Source organism: Hemibagrus wyckioides, linkage group LG06, assembly GCF_019097595.1.
Source record: "Hemibagrus wyckioides isolate EC202008001 linkage group LG06, SWU_Hwy_1.0, whole genome shotgun sequence".
NCBI lineage: Eukaryota > Metazoa > Chordata > Actinopteri > Siluriformes > Bagridae > Hemibagrus > Hemibagrus wyckioides.
The window spans coordinates 25,505,242-25,526,996 of NC_080715.1; the positions used below are offsets into that span (position 1 = coordinate 25,505,242).

At 36.5% G+C, this 21,755-nt stretch overlaps 2 protein-coding genes across 4 annotated transcripts; both read right to left on the minus strand.

Moving 5' to 3' along the window:
- Window positions 1-508: 508 nt before the first annotated feature.
- On the minus strand, window positions 509-21,463 carry LOC131354042 (E3 ubiquitin-protein ligase TRIM39-like). 2 transcript variants are annotated; one of them, XM_058391271.1, is made up of 9 exons: window positions 21,304-21,463; window positions 3,044-3,165; window positions 2,899-2,934; window positions 2,617-2,709; window positions 1,838-1,966; window positions 1,682-1,715; window positions 1,447-1,470; window positions 1,308-1,334; window positions 509-1,175 (listed from the first exon to the last, which is right to left on the minus strand). In XM_058391271.1, the coding sequence occupies exons 1-9, from the start codon at window positions 21,320-21,322 to the stop codon at window positions 631-633; spliced, it is 1,029 nt and encodes a 342-aa protein (XP_058247254.1). In that variant the 5' UTR covers window positions 21,323-21,463; the 3' UTR covers window positions 509-630. The 2 variants fall into 2 exon arrangements, with proteins under 2 accessions (XP_058247254.1, XP_058247255.1); XM_058391272.1 differs by lacking the exon at window positions 21,304-21,463 and adding an exon at window positions 3,633-3,666.
- On the minus strand, window positions 15,526-20,188 carry si:dkey-18p12.4 (SPRY_PRY_C-I_1 domain-containing protein). 2 transcript variants are annotated; one of them, XM_058391274.1, is made up of 7 exons: window positions 20,106-20,188; window positions 19,327-19,455; window positions 19,171-19,204; window positions 18,922-18,945; window positions 18,783-18,809; window positions 17,877-18,650; window positions 15,526-17,361 (listed from the first exon to the last, which is right to left on the minus strand). In XM_058391274.1, exons 2-6 carry the CDS (start codon window positions 19,384-19,386, stop codon window positions 18,112-18,114), a joined length of 684 nt encoding a protein of 227 aa, XP_058247257.1. In that variant the 5' UTR covers window positions 19,387-19,455; window positions 20,106-20,188; the 3' UTR covers window positions 15,526-17,361; window positions 17,877-18,111. The 2 variants fall into 2 exon arrangements, with proteins under 2 accessions (XP_058247257.1, XP_058247256.1); XM_058391273.1 differs by having other exon boundaries at window positions 15,526-17,731.
- Window positions 21,464-21,755: the final 292 nt, after the last annotated feature.

The window sequence follows — 21,755 nt, forward strand, 5'->3', positions numbered from 1 at the left end:
TTCTAGAAGTTGTATGTAAAATGTAAAATGGTTAAAAGTTTTATGCTAAATAAGTAAGGCACAAACCACCCAGATTATATGGACTAGGGGCTTTGCTAATTCATATAAATTAAGTTATATTAAATTATACAAGATTATAAAAAAATAGAATATTCAAAATAAAGTTTCTTTGTTTTAGTTTTAATGTCAAATAGCATTTTAGCATATGCACACAATATTGACTGTTTTAATTCATGTTCTCACGTGAATTTTGCGAAGAAAATTGAAAAAAAGCATCTTTTCTTGTAAACTTTTGACACTGGTCATGCTGGTTTAATGTAAAAATAAAGAAATTCTCCCAAGATGTAATGTCAGTTGAAGGAATTGAAAGAATCCACTAGGTGTCAGCGGTCAGAGGGAAAACATGAGGAGCAAATCAACAATGTCAGAAGATCCTGGAGGGTGTGGAAACCTTCATTACTTCATAACTAAAGTTATTCTTAAGTAAATTAAATAAATACTTTAGAAGTAATTATTTACTGTAGTTTATTTCTTTAGTAAGCCTGAGTAGGTTTCTTTATTTAGTAGGTCAGCAAGGTGGTAGATTTCACAGTATTTCATATTTATGTAAATGTAAAGACCAATTAAAAATCATATTTGGATAATCTTTAGGGGTTTGTCTGTCTCCACGGTTCCAAACACAGGGAAAATTTTCTCACAATTCCTGAATTCTGTGTTAAATGTGTAAATATTTTTCCTTTTCATCACATCATAGAGAGAAACCTGACCTTCCTCCATATCTAGATGCACTCCTAACTTAGCAGGTGGAGCGTAATTGAGTTTGGTGACTGGTTCAGTCAGAGCCATGAGAGAGCCTAACTGCAGACGCAGAGTCCAATACCCTGCTGCTGTGTTCAGATTAATAAAGCCATTACGTGGAGCTGACTCTTTCACTACTCCTACTCTCCAATCACATTTCCCTTTCACATCTACCTCCCAGTAATGCCTGCCTGTGCTGTAGCCCTCTTTAGCTTGGACACACATCCAACCATTATACTGATTTTTATGTTTTCTTTGGTATTCATAGAAACTCTGGCTGGAATTAAACTCTTTGTGGGTCTTTGTTCTCACAGAGCGTCCATCCGCAGACAGCTTGAGAGTGGGATTTGCGGTGTTCGGATCCAGAATCACCTTGGCTTTAAAAAAAAAGAAATGATGTGTTGGACACACGATAATGTAACATTGATAGACTCAATAATTTTGATTCTAAATCAAACTTCATATAGTTATTCAAATACTTTGCATGCTTGAAGGTCTACATGAAATACCTGATGGCCTTGTGAGGATGTCCCATGCTAAAACAAAAAAGATATCCACCATGAGCATTCATACAGTAATTAAATCAGCTGTATCAAACATCTCCTGCAGACTTTAAGTTGTAGGCTGAATTCCAAGATTAGAACTGACCTTTCCTGGGAATCTGCAAACCACCTGGAAAATAAGAATTAAAAATGGCATTACTCAAATCTACCCCAAAAATATAAATCACTCAAAAGCCTAAAAGGCAAGTAAAAGCAATCATAGCAATGTGATTCATCCTCTATGACAGCACTGGATGAACTACAGAGGCATAATTGCCTTTACAGCTTCAACACCATTTTAATTTTGGCAGATTATAAACACATAAGACTTTTATACTCACTTGATTTCACAGAATTCTTTTCACTTCCATCACACTGTTAAAGGAGTGTCAACAGAAATGATGAGATGACATGAATACACACTGCAGGAGCACACATGACCATATCAACTAGTTCATCACAAGATCACATCTTCAAGCACACATGATTGCATTTACCTCAGAGTTGTTTTTTTGTGGTAGGTTTTGTTTGTTACTGTCTGTGTTGGACATCTGCATGTTTTTTCCCAGTTGGTGTGAATCATCTAGTAGTACAATAGTTTTCTCCTCTCCAGGACATTTTGAGTTCTAGATAAAGAAAAGTATCCCTCATCCGTTTATCATGTGGTATAAACAGTAAATATTGAATAAACCTAAAATCATTTAAACTCATGGGACTTTACATATTTTGTCACATGAAACTTGTACAAGTCATCATTATATCATTTTCACTTGCTTTCAGTTTTATTTAAAAGAAGCCATTGCAAGGTTAGTTTAATTAAAAAAATGTCCCTGTAAAACTTTTCCCAATCATTGAAACATTCTAAGTAATAATACAAAGCAATCCTGTGATTTTTCTGTCATTTGTAAACTTGAACAAATGTTTTATGAATAAATACTGTAGAGTAAAAATAACACTATAACCACTAATAATTTATTTATTAGTGTTTATTCTGCTTTTCCCCCATAATCGCTACATAATCCCATAATTGTGCTTTGGATCTTGATTAACATTTACAAGTGGAAATGAATGATTTTCTTTTCATAAAAATGGTTTCACTAGTGTAAGGAATTCTTGTTGCCACCAATACAAACTTATTCTAATGACTACTAATACTAATTCCAAAAACCTCCTTAAGACAAAAATAAAGGTAACACAAATATTGTGGTCTGTACCTCCAAATGACTACAAATAAACCTGATGAGCTGAGTGTATGGACTCTTATTAGTGTTATTACCTGAGACACTCTGTACAGTTTAGCAAAGTCTTTGAGGATCTCTTTGGACTTCCTGTTTGAAGAATCTGTTTGTTGTGGCTCAATTTCTGGTTTCTTAAAAAAATGGGAAGAAGAAATTTAAAATAGAAACATTTATTTTGCTAAATAAACAAAACAAGAACAAAGAGAATCAGCTTAAATGAAACAATAACTTTCCTGTTATAACTGGAGAACTGCGAACATTTAGAAATGGGAAAAATATCAAGAATTAAAAGGTGATTTTTCTCCACGACCTAAACTTACCTTAAATTTAAAAGCAGACACAATCTTTGGAATAATCTTCAAATAGAAAAGATAATAAAAGTTATAAACTGACAATTAGGATAAATACTGTATATTTGAATTGGGTGTTTTGGTTTGTTGTTTTGAATTGATCATTGTTTATTACCACACATAGGGCCAATCTTGGTTTAATAAATGGCTCTGATTGGCTGATACTTTTAATTTCCTTCTCTTTGCGTGGATTTCTCAGATTGACAAGACTGTGGGAAGCCCCAGTGTTGTGTTTTCCTGTAGATATGAAAGAAAAACTGCTAGTCAAAAACATTTCAAGCTCTTATCAGGTTATCAGAAGAGTCATAACACTGACAAATACCATTACTGATAAAATGTCAGCAAGGAACAAGAAAGTAGGAACAAAAAACAAGGACAGTGTGAAAGCGCTGCTGACAAAAACTGTAGCTGCTCATAAAAGTTGCTTGGCTTCTGCAATCTTCCTTTGTATACAAGTATTTCTCAGTATGTCTGAGTGCAAACACCAAAACAAAGTAGTAACCTAGAACTGACAGAATCACCCAAGACTGAAAGGATTAACATCACAGACAATGTTAACAAGTCATATACACATGCAGAGTGCACAGTGTGTTTTATATCACAATGCTGATATTTTAAGAGGAAGTGGTTTTAACTATGTGCATTCTCATTCTTTGATTTTACAGGAGAATTTTTTTTTTTTATGTATTTTGTTTCTTTTTTACCTGTTGCTGACGAGGTCATGTTTGTCTGATGTAAAAAAATATCTGTCGAAAACTAAAGCCTGTCCAAAGAAACTGTCCAAAGTAAAGCCTGTGCAAATTGCAGAAAGGTTCCGTAAGTGCTGGCAGACAAAGAAAATGAAAGGAAGGTCAAATACGGTGACCGGGAAGTGCAAAACAAGATAACAAATCCAAAAATAAAATAACAATTTAGAAAACAAAATAACAAAAACAAAATAAATCCAAAAACAAAATAACAAATCCAAAAACAAAATAACAAATCCAAAAACACAAGGACAATTCAGATAAACCGGAAAAAGGTAGTTATAATTTGCGAATGAAATTCTTACTGCAGATTGGACGAGACATTTATACAAGAGGTGCGAAATCTTACTTTATTTCTAGTACATGTGTGGAGTTCTGCGTTCACTTTCAATCATTATTTAGATAGATAGTGTAGCATTATAACTTTTAAAGAAAATAACAAAGGTATATATTTATAAGAAAGTAAGCTACTTTGAGGAAGGACATTCATATGCTGTTATTTTGGATAGCGTATCATGGCAAAGATTAGTTTGTGATTTCTACACCTAAAGAATGCAGGTTTCGAAAACCAAACTATTCCAGGTTAAATTATGTAAGGAGGGGTGTGTCCTCCGTTGAAATAAACCAGAGTATATGGACTAAGGGTTTTGTTCAATCATATAAAGTCATAAAAAATGATACAAGTTTATAAAAATGTTATATTATTTAAAATTAATTTTCAATGGTTTTAAGTGCACACAATATTGACTGTTTTGATTCATGTGTTCAGATGCATGTTTTATTTCTTGTATGTTTCTGACTCTGGTAAAATGCTGGTCTGTTCTAAAAATTCCTCGAGATGTCAGTTGAAAGTGATGAAAGAATCCCCTGTTGCAATGTGCAAGGTGTTAGCAATAAGAGGGAAATCAGAGGAAGCAATTAACTTGCTTCTAACTTTCTGGAGTAAGTTATCTGGTAAAACATCTGTCTGCACTAGACAAGCACAATCTTCTTCAAATGCTGTAACAGTCTGCAAATAAATAAATTAATTTTAATAATAATATTAAAAGATGTGGATTTTAGATGACCTTTCATGAAAAGTAATTGCATATAGGTTTTGACATATACAGCATTTTTTGCAACTGCAAAAAAAATAAATAAATACAAAACGAAACTTCTGTTTAGCTCAGCCCTATAAAAGTTAGAAGTTCTGTGAGGATTTATGAAATGGTTAAACAGTTAACCTTCATAACTTTAAGGAATTCTTAAATTAAGTAAACACTAACCCTAACCCTAGATACTTACTTTACTTTATTCCTTTAGTAGGGTTTAGCAGAACTATTTTATATTTATATAGTCAGAATAAAAAAGAAATTTTAAGTAGTATGAACTTTGTCATATGTTGGAACTATTCCTATAAGATTTACATAAGAATTTCTCTTGTAGGACAAGATATAGAGAGCCAATAACTTTTGCTAAATAGACAAACATGTCTTGTTCCAAAACATGATAAAATATCTAATTAGAATCCTTAAAGTCCACATACTTTTAGCCATATTGTCCATCATTTGCCTGGAAATGTATCTATTATCCATCCATTGTCTATACCAGCTTTATTCCTAATTAGGGTCACAGGGGTCTGCTGGAGCCTATCCCAGCACATATAGGGCGAAAGACCCTGGACAGGTCACCAGTCCACATATAGACAGACAACCACACTCACACCTATGGGCAATTTAGAATTACCAATCAACCTGATGTGCATGTTTTTGGACTGTGGGAGGAAACCAGAGTAAACCCACACAGGCACAGGGAGAACATGTAAACTTCACACAGAAAGGCCCCTGCTTGTTGAACCTGGGATTCAAATCCAGGACTTTGTTGCTGTGAGGCAACAGTGCTAACCACTAAGCCACCATGCTGCCCATGTATCATTTATGTTCTGATATAAACTGATGTACATATATAGGCCATAATTCGTTTGTGAGAAAAGTTTTTTGAGTTTATTGAAGATCTGACATGATCTAAAATATTTACAAAGATAAATGTGCTTATATTAGATAAAGCTCATACAATATGTGGCATTCAATGCATTAAGCTTAAAAGTTGTGAAGGTTTTAGAGTAAAGTGTACCAAATCTTTGATAAAGTTCATCAAATGTTAGATACATCCATCATATAGCACTGAAACTAACACTACACAGCATTATGCAATCATAGAATACAATGGAAGTATTCAGTTAGGAAATGAAAATCAATTTAAAAACCCTAATTTGAAATATATAGTAAATACAAAACTTTCACTACTAATCACATGAAAAAAATTAAAAATTGAAGTATTTTACAAAGTGTATTTTCTTTCTAAGTGTGCTTAATGCTACAGATAAAACTGATTCAATATATTAAGTTTAAAATTTCCACATTTTAAGGCAATTTATGACCATAAACATAACATTGCACTGCATCATTTCCAAATATGAATGTTAATGGAAATTGGAAATTTAAAGTCTCTGTTTATGGTATTTCTATCTCTATGGTATCGTTCAATCAATGTATTAAAACCAATCTTTAATCTTTAGGGGTTTGTCTGCTTCCATGGTTCCAAACACAAGGAACTCTCAATTTCAAAAGTTTCTTACAATTCCTAAATTCTGCATTAAATGCATAAATATTTTTTCCATTTCATTGCATCATAGCAAAAAAACCAAAAAACCAAAACAAAAACCTGACCTTCTTCCATATCTAGATGCACTCCTAACTTTGGTTTGGTGACTGGTTCAGTCAGAGCCATGAGAGAGCCTAACTGCAGACGCAGAGTCCAATACCCTGCTGCTGTGTTCAGATTAATAAAGCCATTATGTGGAGCTGACTCTTTCACTATTCCTACTCTCCAATCACATTTCCCTTTCACATCTACCTCCCAGTAATGCCTGCCTGTGCTGTAGCCCTCTTTAGCTTGGACACACATACAACCATTATACTTATGTGCGTATTTTCTTTAAGATTAATTGAAACTCTGGCTGGAATTATACTCTTTGTTGGTGTTTGTTCTCACAGAGCGTCCATCAAAAGACAGTTTGAGTGTGAGATTTGCGGTGTTCGGATCCAGAATCACTTTGGCTTTAAAAGAAAGAAGTGATGTGTTGGTAACATGATGATGAAATATTGGTGCTATTTTAATTATTTTAGAATAAACCCAGAAAAAAAAACTTGCTGTCTTAATTATTTTAAGTCTAAATCAAACTTCATGTAGATGCAAGAGTCCTGCTTAGTTGAAGGTCTGAATTACAATGCCTGTTGGTTTTGTGATGTTTTCCCATACTAAAAAATGAAAAATATCCACAATGAGCATAATCAAAATCAGCTGGATCAAACATCTTCTGCAGGTTTTAAGTCTTTCAAAAATAGAACTGACCTTTCGTTGGGGGAAAAACACCTTACACAAAATACAAAACAGTGAAACATCAGCATTCTGATGAGGGCTACCTCTGGCAGCGTGGAGGTGGACGTGCAGTAGAAGGCGTTACAGATCAACCCGACTTACATCAATCAGAACATTGTAAGTTCCTTTGACTGCCAGGAAATTTGGGGGCCATGCAGGATCAGCCAGGGATGCCCAAGAGGGTTTTCAAAAACAAGCTAATGGTCTCTTTATGGAACAACCCCACTCGGATCTGCAAGGGGATGGTCTGCTGAGTGATATATCCATCCCTAACAGGCTGGCTGTTAAATGTTGTGATTCACAGGGCTGAGACATCATTCAAAAGAAGCGTATTTATGGCTTGGAGCAAGTGGAGTTGCTGTTGGTAGGCCATTAGCATATTCCACTTATAGGCCACCAGTGCCTGGAACTGGAGAAAATTGTGAAGTGAGTGTTATGTATATGGCAGAACCCGGGTGTACAGTGTGACCTGGAAGTGCAGTGTGATCCGGAAGATTACTTTTTAAAGAACTGTGTGAAAATTTAAAATGGTTAAAATGTAAAGATTTTTTGTGCTAAATAAGCAAGCCACAAACCATTCAAATTATAGGAACACCTAAAATGGTTCAATAATTTTTTTTATTTTATTTTAAAACTGATAACGTTTAGAATGGGGAAGAAATCAAGTGTCAAGAATTCAGAATGGATCATTGCCCACAAAAGAAACATCCCTTAAATTTGACACAGAGCAAAGTCTTCTGAGGTATAAACTTCACCTTGAAAAAAACTTATAGTTTCTTTGAAGGACAAAGTACATTGTAACTGAAATAGTCAGAGATACTGGCCTGCAGAACAGAAGATATACAGTATATGTATGTATTGTGAGTTTCTGCCTATGCTGTTAATAAACTAACAATTAAAAGATGTAGATGTTTATTACCTTTACGGTTAGGTTTGATAAAAGCCTGCACACTTTTAATTTGCCAAAGTCTGCATTGGTTTCCCAGACTTCCATGGCTGCAGCAATCCTGTATTTGTATTTTTCTTCAGGAATTGAGGAAAATTCTGTGCTCTTACTACCTTAACATCATGTACCGTATACAGAACAGAATGGTAGCATTAAAGTGTACTACACTTTAACAAAGAACAGGGACAGTACAGTGGGTTAGAGTGCACTTTAACAAGTTCATAGGTGTTCATAAGAGTTACCTTCCTTCTGAGAAGCTTGTATGTATACAGAAATCTTAACATGCAATTCTATTACATACACACTGAAAGAAATTCTAGTCCTCAGCAGCTACACAAACACTAATCACAAACACTCAAACTAGAAAGTAGACAATCTTACAAGGTGTCAAATGGATTCAGTTGAAATAGTAATAGACAATGAAAGCAAGTCATATGCATGCACACTCAGAGTTTTGCATGTCTCGAGTGTGTCTGTTTCTTGTTTTTATATCACTGCAAAATGTCCTCATATGTACATATACAGTGTATGTTAACATATCCTTTTTTAATTTACCTGGTAGAAAACTGTTAAATTACTTGTCTGTTTTTCAGTTTGTGTTCAGTGTATTGCAACGAAACCGAATAATTTTGTTTAAAATTTTTTTGTTTTTACACAAAGTACATGTGTTTGGAGTTTTAATGTGTCTCAAGTGCACAAGTAGAAACAGCATAATTTACTACAGAGTTTACTTCAGACTTTGTTTTTACAGAAAAAAGTGTTTTATTTCTTTTTTACCTGTTTCTGACCAGCTCATGTTGGTCTTTCAAGCAGTTTGTTATTGCCGCTAGAGGGGGCTACATGGGCGTCGCTCGGGCATTTTTAGGGGGGCTTTAGCCCCCTTAACATTTCTACTCAGCCCCCGGCGTCGCAGAGCGAGATTCAGAGAACGTGTGTGTGTGTGAGTGTGTGTGTGTGACAAGTGTGCGTGTGTGTGTGTGTGTGTGTGTGCGTGTGTGTGTGTGTGCGTGTGTGTGTGTGTGTGCGTATGTGATCAGGAAGACTCGTATTTGGCTTGTTCAGTACTCAAATGTTATACACATCTATACAGTGGAATGCTGCAATATGTTTACCATCGTACCCTGTTAGTCAAACCTTTATTTTATTTTATTTTATTTTATTTTATTTTATTTTATTTTATTTTATTTAATTTATTTATTTATTTATTTATTTATTTATTTATTTATTTATTTATTTATTTATTTATTTATTTTTACTATTATACCCTCATTGGGGGCTGAGCCCCCCTTAAATGAAAATCCCAGAATCGTCCCTTGGGGTCTATATTTTAATATATTGTAGGATTTTACCCTGAGTATCTGTAAAGAAGGAAAATGTCCATGCTGTTGTTCGTACTTGGTTGTTGTTGTATGTGTAAGAGTTCTGAGAGTCACTGAAGGACATACTGTTTCTTGGACAAGTTACTACACCAGCAAACTAAGTTGCAGATTTGCCGCTTAGCAGAAAATTTAGCATTTAATTTGCAAAATAGGAATTGTCAGATTAAGAATGATATTCTTACATCATAAAATATTTTATTTTATTAATAACAACAACTGGTCCAGCTGGATAATAGGGATAATTTCCCCTCATAACACCAGACATTGTACAATCTTGAACCTGATCTCTGACACATGCAAATATTATCCACTAGAGGTTGCAGAACAAGTTCACTGTTAGATTAAACAATTGCTTGCAACATTCTTTAAAAGCATAAGAGTTCCAAGCCTGCCTAATAAATATTATATTTTTAGCTGACATGTAGATCTCTAAGAGTTCTTAGAGTCATAACATCACTTGCTAACTCTGGGATTTTTATACATTATTTAATGGTAATGTATGTATTATTTTCAATTCAATTCAATTCAATTCAATTCAATTCAATTCAGTTTATTTTGTTTAGCGCTTTTTACAAAGAGCATTGTCCCAAAGCAGCTTTACATGAGAAACAACATAAGAAAACAACAAACATATAAACAGACAGACAGTCCTAGATGTTATCCCAAGTGAGCAAGCCTGAGGTGACTGAGGCGACTGTGGCAAGGAAAAACTCCCTTAGATGGTATGAGGAAGAAACCTTGAGAGGAACCAGACTCAAAAGGGAACCCATCCTCATTTGGGTGACAATTGTGTGATGCAGATACAGCATGTGTATAATGTTATGTAAATCAATAAGGAGGTTATTGTCCACTGCGCTGCTTGAATATCCCAATCCTCACAAGCAGAACCCGGCTGGAGCTGGTCCATCTCTGGATGCCACTGGAGCTGGCACAGTCTCTGTATGCCTCGGGATGGGTCGAAGAAGGGAAACAAAGGAACAGCATTAGCGTAGCTGCTGTTCATAATATTAGCAGTACTAGATGATAAAGTAGTAAGTAAGTAGTGCTAATTTATAGTCAATTCTAAACTTAACAGGTAGCCAGTGCAGGGATGATAATATTGGGGTTATATGATCAAATTTTCTTGATCTGATAAGAACTCTGGCGGCTGCATACTGGACTAACTGTAGCTTGTTTATTGAAGATGCAGGACAACCAACTAGTAATGCATTACAATAGTCCAGTCTGGAGGTCATCTAGTAAGAAGTTGAGACAGATCTGTCTCATAGTGGTCGGAGTTATAGTTCTACCAAGTTTATAACGTGGAGAGATGTGTCTAATATGTTCTACAGGTAGAGTGTACACTAAGAGGTGATGGTCTGTGATGTCATCGCTTTGAGGTAGAATGGTTATATCAGAAACATCAGTCCCATGTGATATAACTAAGTCTAGTGTATGATTAAAACGATGAGTTGGTCTATTAATGTTTTGTTTAACCCCAAAGGAATTTAGTAAATCTATAAATACGAGTCCTTACGCATCGTTAGCATCGTCTACATGAATGTTAAAGTCTCCTACAATTAACACTTTGTCAAAACTGATGAAAAGATCTGAGAGTAAATGTGAAAAATCTTTAAGAAAAACACCGTAGGGCCCCGGGGGGTCTATACACGGTGGCCAGAGCAAGACATAGTAGGGATTTTTTATGCCTGTCTGAGAGTGCAACATTAAGGACAAGCACTTCAAATGAGTTAAACCTGGGTCCTGTTTTCTGAGTAACGGTAAGAGAATTATTATAGATGGTTGCAACACCACCACCACGACCACCACCATCTGACGGGGCTCATGCTTATATGAATATCCTGACGGAGTAGACTCATTTAGGCCAATGTATTCATTTGGTCTAAGCCAGGTTTCAGTAAAACAGATTGCGTCGAAACTATAATCTGAGATCATTTCATTAATAATAAGTGCTTTCGGTGCAAGGGATCTAATGTTGAGGAGCCCAAACTTAAGAAATTGTTTTTCTATACCTATTTGGCCTTTTTCAGGTTTAATTGTGATAAGATTATTTCGAGAGTTATTAACAAATTTATCCTTTAATCTCACTAATCGGGGAACAGACACAGTTTTGAGCTATATGTGAACTTGTAATAGTCTGGCAAGTTTTAGAATGGCGAGTTGAAAAGTAGCTATTATAGATGTAATCTGAGGTATGACTTACCAGTCAGATGGTGTTATTCACTTTTAATAATTAATACAACTATGAATAAATTGTTTGTCTTATTTTATGAATTTAATATCAAATGCAAATTAGCTTTGCTTGTAAACTGTATATTTTCTATGTAGCATGTCTGTTGAGGGATTGATAAGATATTTGCAGCTTTTTCGGTTTAAAGTTCTTTTTAGAGCCTATGCTTAGCTGTAAAGTAGTGAATACAACTTTAAATACACCTTTCTGATCAGTAGCACTACAGGAAACACTTTGGTTTTGAGGTTTTATCTAAAATCATTTTTAGCATTTTTCATAAACATGTTTTAATCTTAACTTACAAACTACAGCAAAAACCACAAAAATTTACAGTATTGCAGTGTGTTTGTAATAACTGGGTAGTTCCAAGAGGCACTTGAGGGAAAAAGCCTTGTAGACTAGATCTTGTTCAACTAAAATAGCAGTGTGTTTTGCCTTCAAAGCCTGAGGCTGCTTTAACAAGAAAGTGTTTGAAAGTAAGATGATGAATCAGTTACAGTCTCTGTTAATGTACTTGGTCTTGCTGATATTATGGCTTGTGCATATATAGTCACATACTAAGCAGAATATGATTTGCTGACAGCTTTCAGATTGGATACTGATGAAAATTTGTCACATATACATTATAGCACAGTGAAATTCTTTCTTCACATATCCCATCCTTGGAGGTTGGAGTCAGAGCACAGGGTCAGCCATGATACAGCACCCTGGAGCAGAGAGGGTTAAGGGCCTTGCTCAAGGGCCAAATGGTGGCAACTTGGCAGTACTGGAGCTTGAACCTCCAATCAACGACCCAGAGCCTTAACCTCTTGAGCCACCACCGTTAATGGATTTAACAATAATAGACATTAGATATAATGCAAGAACATTTAAGGCCCATTTAAACCAAATACCATAATCCAATTATTTTGCACATCCAAAATTGTCTTACAAAACGTCTTCAACCATTAAATCCATTATTTAATTTGATCAGTGGATGCATATTGTTATCTGCTCTGTATGTAATGAAAGCAAATTGACTTTTGTTACACAAATATGAAGTAAATAACTAAATAAAAACTAAAATGACCAGTTGTATTCACTCATTGCTCCTACATCTGAATTTTTTAGTCAGTTTAACAGAATCCCAGCATGTTGTCATTATAGACTGAAACTCATGGTGAAGTGACTGAAGGACATTGACAGCCATAAACACCAATAATCATGCATGATATTTATTGTTCATATCTTTGTAATAGGTACTGTATGTACACTGGAAATATAATAAGTTTGTATCTAAATGTTTGTTCTCGAAGGGTGTCCATCCACAGACAGCTTGATATTGGGATTGCAGTGTTCAGATACAGAATCACTTTGGCTTAAAAAACAAATAAATGATGTGCTGGAGACATGATGATGCAAGATTGTTAGTGCTCAGAAACACCAAAAATGGAGTCTCAATCATTTTGAGTCAAAACCAGTTGTCCATAATTTAAAATTATGGTCTGCACCAGCAAAATGACTACAAATGTTTTGGACTCCTCCAATGAAACAAAGCAGAGTATTTGTACTAGGGGCTTCCTGAAGTCATATAAAGTAAATATAAAAAGGGGTTATCAAACCCCTGATTAAAAAACCTGAACTTGACCCCTGTCAGCTGTCCAACTATAGGCCAATACCAAACCTCCTCTTTATTTCCATGATCCTAGATCCTAGGTTATAGCACAGCAGTTAGGTTTATACCTACATCGAAATAATATTATTGAAATGTATCAGTCAGGATTTAGGCATTTAGTGGTAAATGACCTGTTACTGGGAGGGTTGTGTCTCCTTGCTGATGTTACTTAATCTTAGTGCAGCTTTTGACACTATTGACCACACTATTCTACTTGATAGACTACAAAATGTTGTTGGTGTTAAGGGAACAGCCCTCTACTGACTCAGGTCTTATTTGACTGATTGTTATCAGTTTGTAGATCTAGATGGTGACTTCTCTATGCATACCAAGGTTGTGTTTGGTGTTCCACAAGCTTCTGTCGTAGGCCCACTGCTTTTCTCCTTATATATGCTACCCTTTGGTGTAATTATTTGTGGTATTATCTTTGTGGTAACATGGTATTAGCTTCCACTGTTATGCCAATGACACACAGCTATATGTTTCAGCTTAGTCAGATAAGAGACACCAGCTTATTAAGACTGAAGAATGTGTAAATTACATTACACAGTGGATTCTTACTAACTTCCTCCTGCTTGAATCTGACAAAACAGAAGTGCTTGTACTAGGTCCACATTCAGAAGTAAGCTTTCTGATTACAGAGTAACTCTGGATGGTCTTTCTGTTTCATTATGTCCAGCAGTTAAAGACCTTTGAGTGATTATTGACTCTGGTCTTTTGTTTGAAGCTCATGTAGATAGTATCACTAGGATAGCCTTCTTTCATCTCAGAAATGTTGCTAAGATATGAAATATGATGTCACTTCATGATGCAGGAAAACTAGTTCATGCTTTTGTTACCTCTATGTAGGATTATTGTAATTCCTTACTGTCTGGATGTTCCATTAGAAGCATAAACAAGTTAATCCAGAACTCAGCAGCTAGAGTCCTAACTAGAACCAGAAGGTATGAACACATCACTCCTATCTTATCCACACTGCATTGGCTTCCAGTCAAATTTTGCATTGATTATAAAATACTATTAATGACCTATAAAGCGCTAAATAGTCTTGTGCCACAGTACTTAAGTGATCTTTTGTTTTTTTATGATCTGCTGCACCTACTTCGATCAAAAGGTGCAGGCTATTTGGTAGTACTACATATAGCAAAGGCTACAGCAGGGGGCAGAACTTTTTCTATCGCCCCACTCCTGAGCTCCCAGTTCCCAGTGTGACCACTTTTTCTTTCCAGACCTGCCTGATCCGTCCAGACGCTCTACACCTAGTTGGAGTCACGTCGTTTGTTGGTGCTCACTGCTGCTGTGGATAGATCTGCATGGACAGAATGTGATCCAGGTGACTGCTGTGGATAGAATCACTTGGAGACTATCACGTCGTCTCTGAACTGTTGTTGCATCTGTCAGCTTTCGGCACAAAGGAGTTATTGCTAAGTCAATAATGAACTCAAAAACTACACTGACCTACTAGTTCCTCAAAGAGCTCTTGGTTGCTGATGCAGAAAGTACATTATCAACATTTACATTATTTACTGTCCAGTGTCACCCAAATGAGGATGGGTTCCCTTCTGAGACTGGTTCCTCTCAAGGTTTCTTCCTCATATCATATCAGGGGCTTTTTCCTTGCCGCTATCACCTAAGGCTTGCTGATTAGGGATAAAATAGTAACTTAACTTCAATCTTTATATTTTTTTCTGTTTCTATACTTCTGTAAAGCTGCTTTGAGACAATGTCCACTGTCAAAAGCGCTATACACATAAGTTGAATTGATTTGTCAAATTGTCAAATAGCATTCTAACAAGTGCACTGTTTTAATTCATGTACTCAGGCTGTATTTTTGCAAAAAGATGCATCATATTTCTTTTCTTGTACGTTTCTGACACTGGTCATGCTGGTCTAATATGAAAGAGGGAGCAATGAACTTTATTGAACTTTCTGGAGGGTGTGGCTTATCTGGGAAAAACATCTTTCTTCTAAAACACGCACAGGCATGGTTGTACTTTCACTTTGCAAGCACAAGTTTCTTCAAATACTGTAACAGTCTGCAAATAAATAAATACATTTTAATAATAATCAAAATGCAATGGATTTTTTATGACTTTTCATGAAAAGTAACTGCATACAGTATATGCTTTCACATGTATGCAGCATTTTTCTTTTTTCTAAAGGGCACTTACCCTGTCTCTCTACAACAACAAACCACAAAAGAGCTGCAGCTACAAAAAAAATGCTTTCACTTTGACTTTATTTAGCTGTGCTGTGTGGGATTTGTGAAATGGTTTAACAGTTAACCTTCATATTTATATTGTACAGAATTCTAATTAGGGCCTGAGCACCGAAGGAGCAAGGCCAGAGGCCTTGCACCGTAGGTGCGGAAGCCCTATTGTTTTCGTTAGAATTTTATATACATACATATATATAGTTTTTATCAACCTTTTGGGGCATTTTGGACCCCTTAACATGCTCAAAAACTCTTGAAAATCAGCAGACAGGTTGGAATCTGCGGCCATTAGGACGTCACCGTGGCTCGGCCCTGGGCGTGGCACACACCCGTCACAGCGCCCCCTGGAACATCTTGCTGCATAGCTGATACACACTTGCACGTATCCATGTACAACTTGGTACACACTTAGATCTCACTGAACTGAACAACTTTCCCACTGCATGTCATTAAGTCTAATCCACAGGAAGTGAGTTATTTTGAGTTGTTTGCAAAACGCACCCAATGGAATTTGAAATACTCCTCCTAGGGAATTGATACAACCGCCACCAAACCCAGGCTAAAATGATCAATTCCAAAATAATCAATCAACATTGATTATGCAAAATTGATGAGGGATTTTTGATATCTCAAACGGTTCAGCCATGAGGAGCCCTTAAATTTATGGCGAATAAAACGAAACAGGAAGTGGCTAATAACTTCTGTGTACATTAAGTGATCTACATGAAACCTTAGGATTATGTTAAGCATTGAAAGCTGATCACACTGATACAACAACTGTGAGTCTCGGTCATAGCGCCACCAACTGGCAGCAGGAAGTGTGTCACTTTTTGAAATCTCTAATATTTTCTCCCTTACTTTCACCTGATTTGGTTCAAAATCAGTCAGGATAATGACAAGACATGGCTGATGTGAAAGTGTGAAGGAATTTTTGATACCTTGAGTCGTGTTACTATGGCGACGATTTACATGAGAACATAATAGAAGAAAATGAATCTTCTCATATCTTACGAGTGGAAAGGCCTAATGTTCCAAAATATTTCCCATAGAGAGTGTAAATGGGTATGAGAAAGTCCAGTGTGGCTTGTCCCCGGGCGTGGCACAGGGCTGTCACAGCGCCCCCTGGAACTTTGTCAGAAATATAGCTGCACAACTCATCTTCCCTTGCACGTATATGCATGAGACCCAGTATACATTTAGATCCACCTGTCATGGGATCTGCTTAACAGGAAGTCAGTTATTTTGGGATGTTTGAAAAACGGAATTTGATATACTCCTCCTAGGGGATTTGTATGATTTTGACCAAACAGGGTCCAATATGATCTGAAGACATTGAGGATCTACAATTGATAAGGGATTTTTGATCTCAAACGGTTCAGCCGTGAGGAGCCCTTAAACTTACGGCAAATAAAAGGAAACACGAAGTGGCTAATAACTTCAGTGTATATTCGGTCATGTACATCAAACCTCAAATTTATGTTAAGAGAAGAAAGTTGATCACACGGACATGACTACTGTGAGTGTCACTCATAGCGCCACCAACTGGCAGCAGGAAGTGTGTCACTTTTAGAAATCTCTAATGTTTTCCCTTACTTTCACCTGATTTGGTTGAAAATCAGTCAGAATAATGTCAGGACATGGCTGATGTGAACCTGTGAAGGAATTTGTGATATTTTGAATGATGTTGCTATTGTGAGGACATAATAGAAAAAAATTAACATTCTTATATCTTAACAGTGGAAAGCCCTAATGTTTCAACATTTTTTAAATAAAACGAACAACTGGTTATGAGTAATTCTGCTTAGTTTCATGATTTTGTGATTTTCCGCGTGCAAGACCCTACCTCCGAGAGTCCGCGTGCCTAGACCCTACCTCCGAGAGTCCGCGTGCCTAGACCCTACCTCCGAGAGTCCGCGTGCCTAGACCCTACCTCCGAGAGTCCGCGTGCCTAGACCCTACCTCCGAGAGTCCGCGTGCTAGACCCTACCTCCGAGAGTCCGCGTGCTAGACCCTACCTCCGAGAGTCCGCGTGCTAGACCCTACCTCCGAGAGTCCGCGTGCCTAGACCCTACCTCCGAGAGTCCGCGTGCTAGACCCTACCTCCGAGAGTCCGCGTGCTAGACCCTACCTCCGAGAGTCCGCGTGCCTAGACCCTACCTCCGAGAGTCCGCCTGCTAGACCCTACCTCCGAGAGTCCGCGTGCTAGACCCTACCTCCGAGAGTCCGCGTGCCTAGACCCTACCTCCGAGAGTCCGCGTGCCTAGACCCTACCTCCGAGAGTCCGCGTGCCTAGACCCTACCTCCGAGAGTCCGCGTGCCTAGACCCTACCTCCGAGAGTCCGCGTGCCTAGACCCTACCTCCGAGATCAGACCCCAGAGGAGTGAAGGAGAGGAGATTAAGTAGGGAAGCGCGTGCACAGAAAACAAGGAGCAGGTGCAATCAATTACAATAAGGAGTGCGAGTGCGCTGACGAGGGGTGGAGTCCGGCGCGCCTGTGACAATCAGATGTTAGATAAAGCCAGCTCTCTGCTTATGGTACCTTGATCTCTAAGGTATCTTTCAATCAATGTAAAGACCAATTAAAAATCATATTTAGATAATCTTTAGGGGTTTGTCTGTCTCCACGGTTCCAAACACAGGGAAAATTTTCTCACAATTCCTGAATTCTGTGTTAAATGTGTAAATATTTTTCCTTTTCATCACATCATAGAAAGAAACCTGACCTTCCTCCATATCTAGATGCACTCCTAACTTAGCAGGTGGAGCGTAATTGAGTTTGGTGACTGGTTCAGTCAGAGCCATGAGAGAGCCTAACTGCAGACGCAGAGTCCAATACCCTGCTGCTGTGTTCAGATTAATAAAGCCATTACGTGGAGCTGACTCTTTCACTACTCCTACTCTCCAATCACATTTCCCTTTCACATCTACCTCCCAGTAATGCCTGCCTGTGCTGTAGCCCTCTTTAGCTTGGACACACATCCAACCATTATACTGATTTTTATGTTTTCTTTGGTATTCATAGAAACTCTGGCTGGAATTAAACTCTTTGTGGGTCTTTGTTCTCACAGAGCGTCCATCCGCAGACAGCTTGAGAGTGGGATTTGCGGTGTTCGGATCCAGAATCACCTTGGCTTTAAAAAAAAAGAAATGATGTGTTGGACACACGATAATGTAACATTGATAGACTCAATAATTTTGATTCTAAATCAAACTTCATATAGTTATTCAAATACTTTGCATGCTTGAAGGTCTACATGAAATACCTGATGGCCTTGTGAGGATGTCCCATGCTAAAACAAAAAAGATATCCACCATGAGCATTCATACAGTAATTAAATCAGCTGTATCAAACATCTCCTGCAGACTTTAAGTTGTAGGCTGAATTCCAAGATTAGAACTGACCTTTCCTGGGAATCTGCAAACCACCTGGAAAATAAGAATTAAAAATGGCATTACTCAAATCTACCCCAAAAATATAAATCACTCAAAAGCCTAAAAGGCAAGTAAAAGCAATCATAGCAATGTGATTCATCCTCTATGACAGCACTGGATGAACTACAGAGGCATAATTGCCTTTACAGCTTCAACACCATTGTAATTTTGGATTTTAAACACATAAGATTTTTATACTCATAAGATTTTTATACTCACTTGATTTCACAGAATTCTTTTCACTTCCATCACACTGTTAAAGGAGTGTCAACAGAAATGATGAGATGACATGAATACACACTGCAGGAGCACACATGACCATATCAACTAGTTCATCACAAGATCACATCTTCAAGCACACATGATTGCATTTACCTCAGAGTTGTTTTTTTGTGGTAGGTTTTGTTTGTTACTGTCTGTGTTGGACATCTGCATGTTTTTTCCCAGTTGGTGTGAATCATCTAGTAGTACAATAGTTTTCTCCTCTCCAGGACATTTTGTGTTCTAGATAAAGAAAAGTATCCCTCATAAGTTTATCATGTGGTATAAACAGTAAATATTGAATAAACCTAAAATCATTTAAACTCATGGGACTTTACATATTTTGTCACATGAAACTTGTACAAGTCATCATTATATCATTTTCACTTGCTTTCAGTTTTATTTAAAAGAAGCCATTGCAAGGTTAGTTTAATTTAAAAAATGTCCCTGTAAAACTTTTCCCAATCATTGAAACATTCTAAGTAATAATACAAAGCAATCCTGTGATTTTTCTGTCATTTGTAAACTTGAACAAATGTTTTATGAATAAATACTGTAGAGTAAAAATAACACTATAACCACTAATAATTTATTTATTAGTGTTTATTCTGCTTTTCCCCCATAATCGCTACATAATCCCATAATTGTGCTTTGGATCTTGATTAACATTTACAAGTGGAAATGAATGATTTTCTTTTCATAAAAATGGTTTCACTAGTGTAAGGAATTCTTGTTGCCACCAATACAAACTTATTCTAATGACTACTAATACTAATTCCAAAAACCTCCTTAAGACAAAAATAAAGGTAACACAAATATTGTGGTCTGTACCTCCAAATGACTACAAATAAACCTGATGAGCTGAGTGTATGGACTCTTATTAGTGTTATTACCTGAGACACTCTGTACAGTTTTTGAGGATCTCTTTGGACTTCCTGTTTGAAGAATCTGTTTGTTGTGGCTCAATTTCTGGTTTCTTAAAAAAATGGGAAGAAGAAATTTAAAATAGAAACATTTATTTTGCTAAATAAACAAAACAAGAACAAAGAGAATCAGCTTAAATGAAACAATAACTTTCCTGTTATAACTGGAGAACTGCGAACATTTAGAAATGGGAAAAATATCAAGAATTAAAAGGTGATTTTTCTCCACGACCTAAACTTACCTTAAATTTAAAAGCAGACACAATCTTTGGAATAATCTTCAAATAGAAAAGATAATAAAAGTTATAAACTGACAATTAGGATAAATACTGTATATTTGAATTGGGTGTTTTGGTTTGTTGTTTTGAATTGATCATTAGTAGAGTATTGTTTATTACCACACATAGGGAAAATCTTGGTTTAATAAATGGCTCTGATTGGCTGATACTTTTAATTTCCTTCTCTTTGCGTGGATTTCTCAGATTGACAAGACTGTGGGAAGCCCCAGTGTTGTGTTCTCCTGTAGATATGAAAGAAAAACTGCTAGTCAAAAACATTTCAAGCTCTTATCAGGTTATCAGAAGAGTCATAACACTGACAAATACCATTACTGATAAAATGTCAGCAAGGAACAAGAAAGTAGGAACAAAAAACAAGGACAGTGTGAAAGCGCTGCTGACAAAAACTGTAGCTGCTCATAAAAGTTGCTTGGCTTCTGCAATCTTCCTTTGTATACAAGTATTTCTCAGTATGTCTGAGTGCAAACACCAAAACAAAGTAGTAACCTAGAACTGACAGAATCACCCAAGACTGAAAGGATTAACATCACAGACAATGTTAACAAGTCATATACACATGCAGAGTGCACAGTGTGTTTTTTATATATCGAAGAGGAAGTGGTTTTAACTATGTAAAGATTCTCTTTGTAAACATTCTCATCCTGCCATCACCACAACTGGTTCTGCACAACAGTCTCTCTTCAAGTCCTTCTCAAACTTAGAAAAAAGAAAGCTGCACAACATTCAAGGTGCATGTGTTTGCAGGTTTAATGTGTCCCAAGTGCACAAGTACAAGCAGCATAATGTACTTTAATCAATATCTACAGAGCCTAATTCACACTTTGATTTTACTGGAAATTTTTTTAAAAAGTATTTTGTTTCTTTTTTACCTGTTGCTGACAAGGTCATGTTTGTCTGATGTAAAAATATCAAAATTTGTCCAAAAGTACAGCCTGTGTAAACTGCAGAAAAGTTCCATAAGCGTTGGCAGACAGAGAAAACTAAAGGGGAAGAAAAACAAGAAGTTGTTTTTCAAACTGAACTCTGGGTGTGGCTATTCTGGAAGCTGTTACACATATGTACACAGAGATAGTGAGAGAGAGAGAGAGAGAGAGAGAGAGGTTTACTCTGCAGTACTCAGGCTTTTAATTGGATATAAAATGTATTAATTCCTATTTGCAGTGTTTAATAAGTATTGCAGTGTATTTAGTGGAATAAGCAAAACTTTATTTGTCATGTAATATTACATAACATTAGAAGTGTGCTTTGCCAAGAGCAAAGTAAAAGAAGGCTAAGCAAACATGCTTTAAAATGCCTCTTTCAATGCCTCTTATTTGGAGCA

Excerpts from the sequence above, each read along its gene's own strand:
- LOC131354042 (XM_058391271.1), bottom strand. Across the intron at positions 2,935-3,043 it reads CAAGATTGGCCCTATGTGTG|ATTATTCCAAAGATTGTGTC; the intron begins GTAATAAACAAT and ends TTCTATTTGAAG. Across the intron at positions 1,471-1,681 it reads AAAGAATTCTGTGAAATCAA|GTGGTTTGCAGATTCCCAGG; the intron begins GTGAGTATAAAA and ends CTTATTTTCCAG.
- si:dkey-18p12.4 (XM_058391274.1), bottom strand. The coding sequence starts at position 19,386 with ATGCAGATGTCCAACACAGACAGTAACAAACAAAACCTACCACAAAAA. Across the intron at positions 19,205-19,326 it reads CACAAAAAAACAACTCTGAG|TGTGATGGAAGTGAAAAGAA; the intron begins GTAAATGCAATC and ends CTCCTTTAACAG. Across the intron at positions 18,651-18,782 it reads CATCCTCACAAGGCCATCAG|CCAAGGTGATTCTGGATCCG; the intron begins GTATTTCATGTA and ends TTTTTTTTAAAG.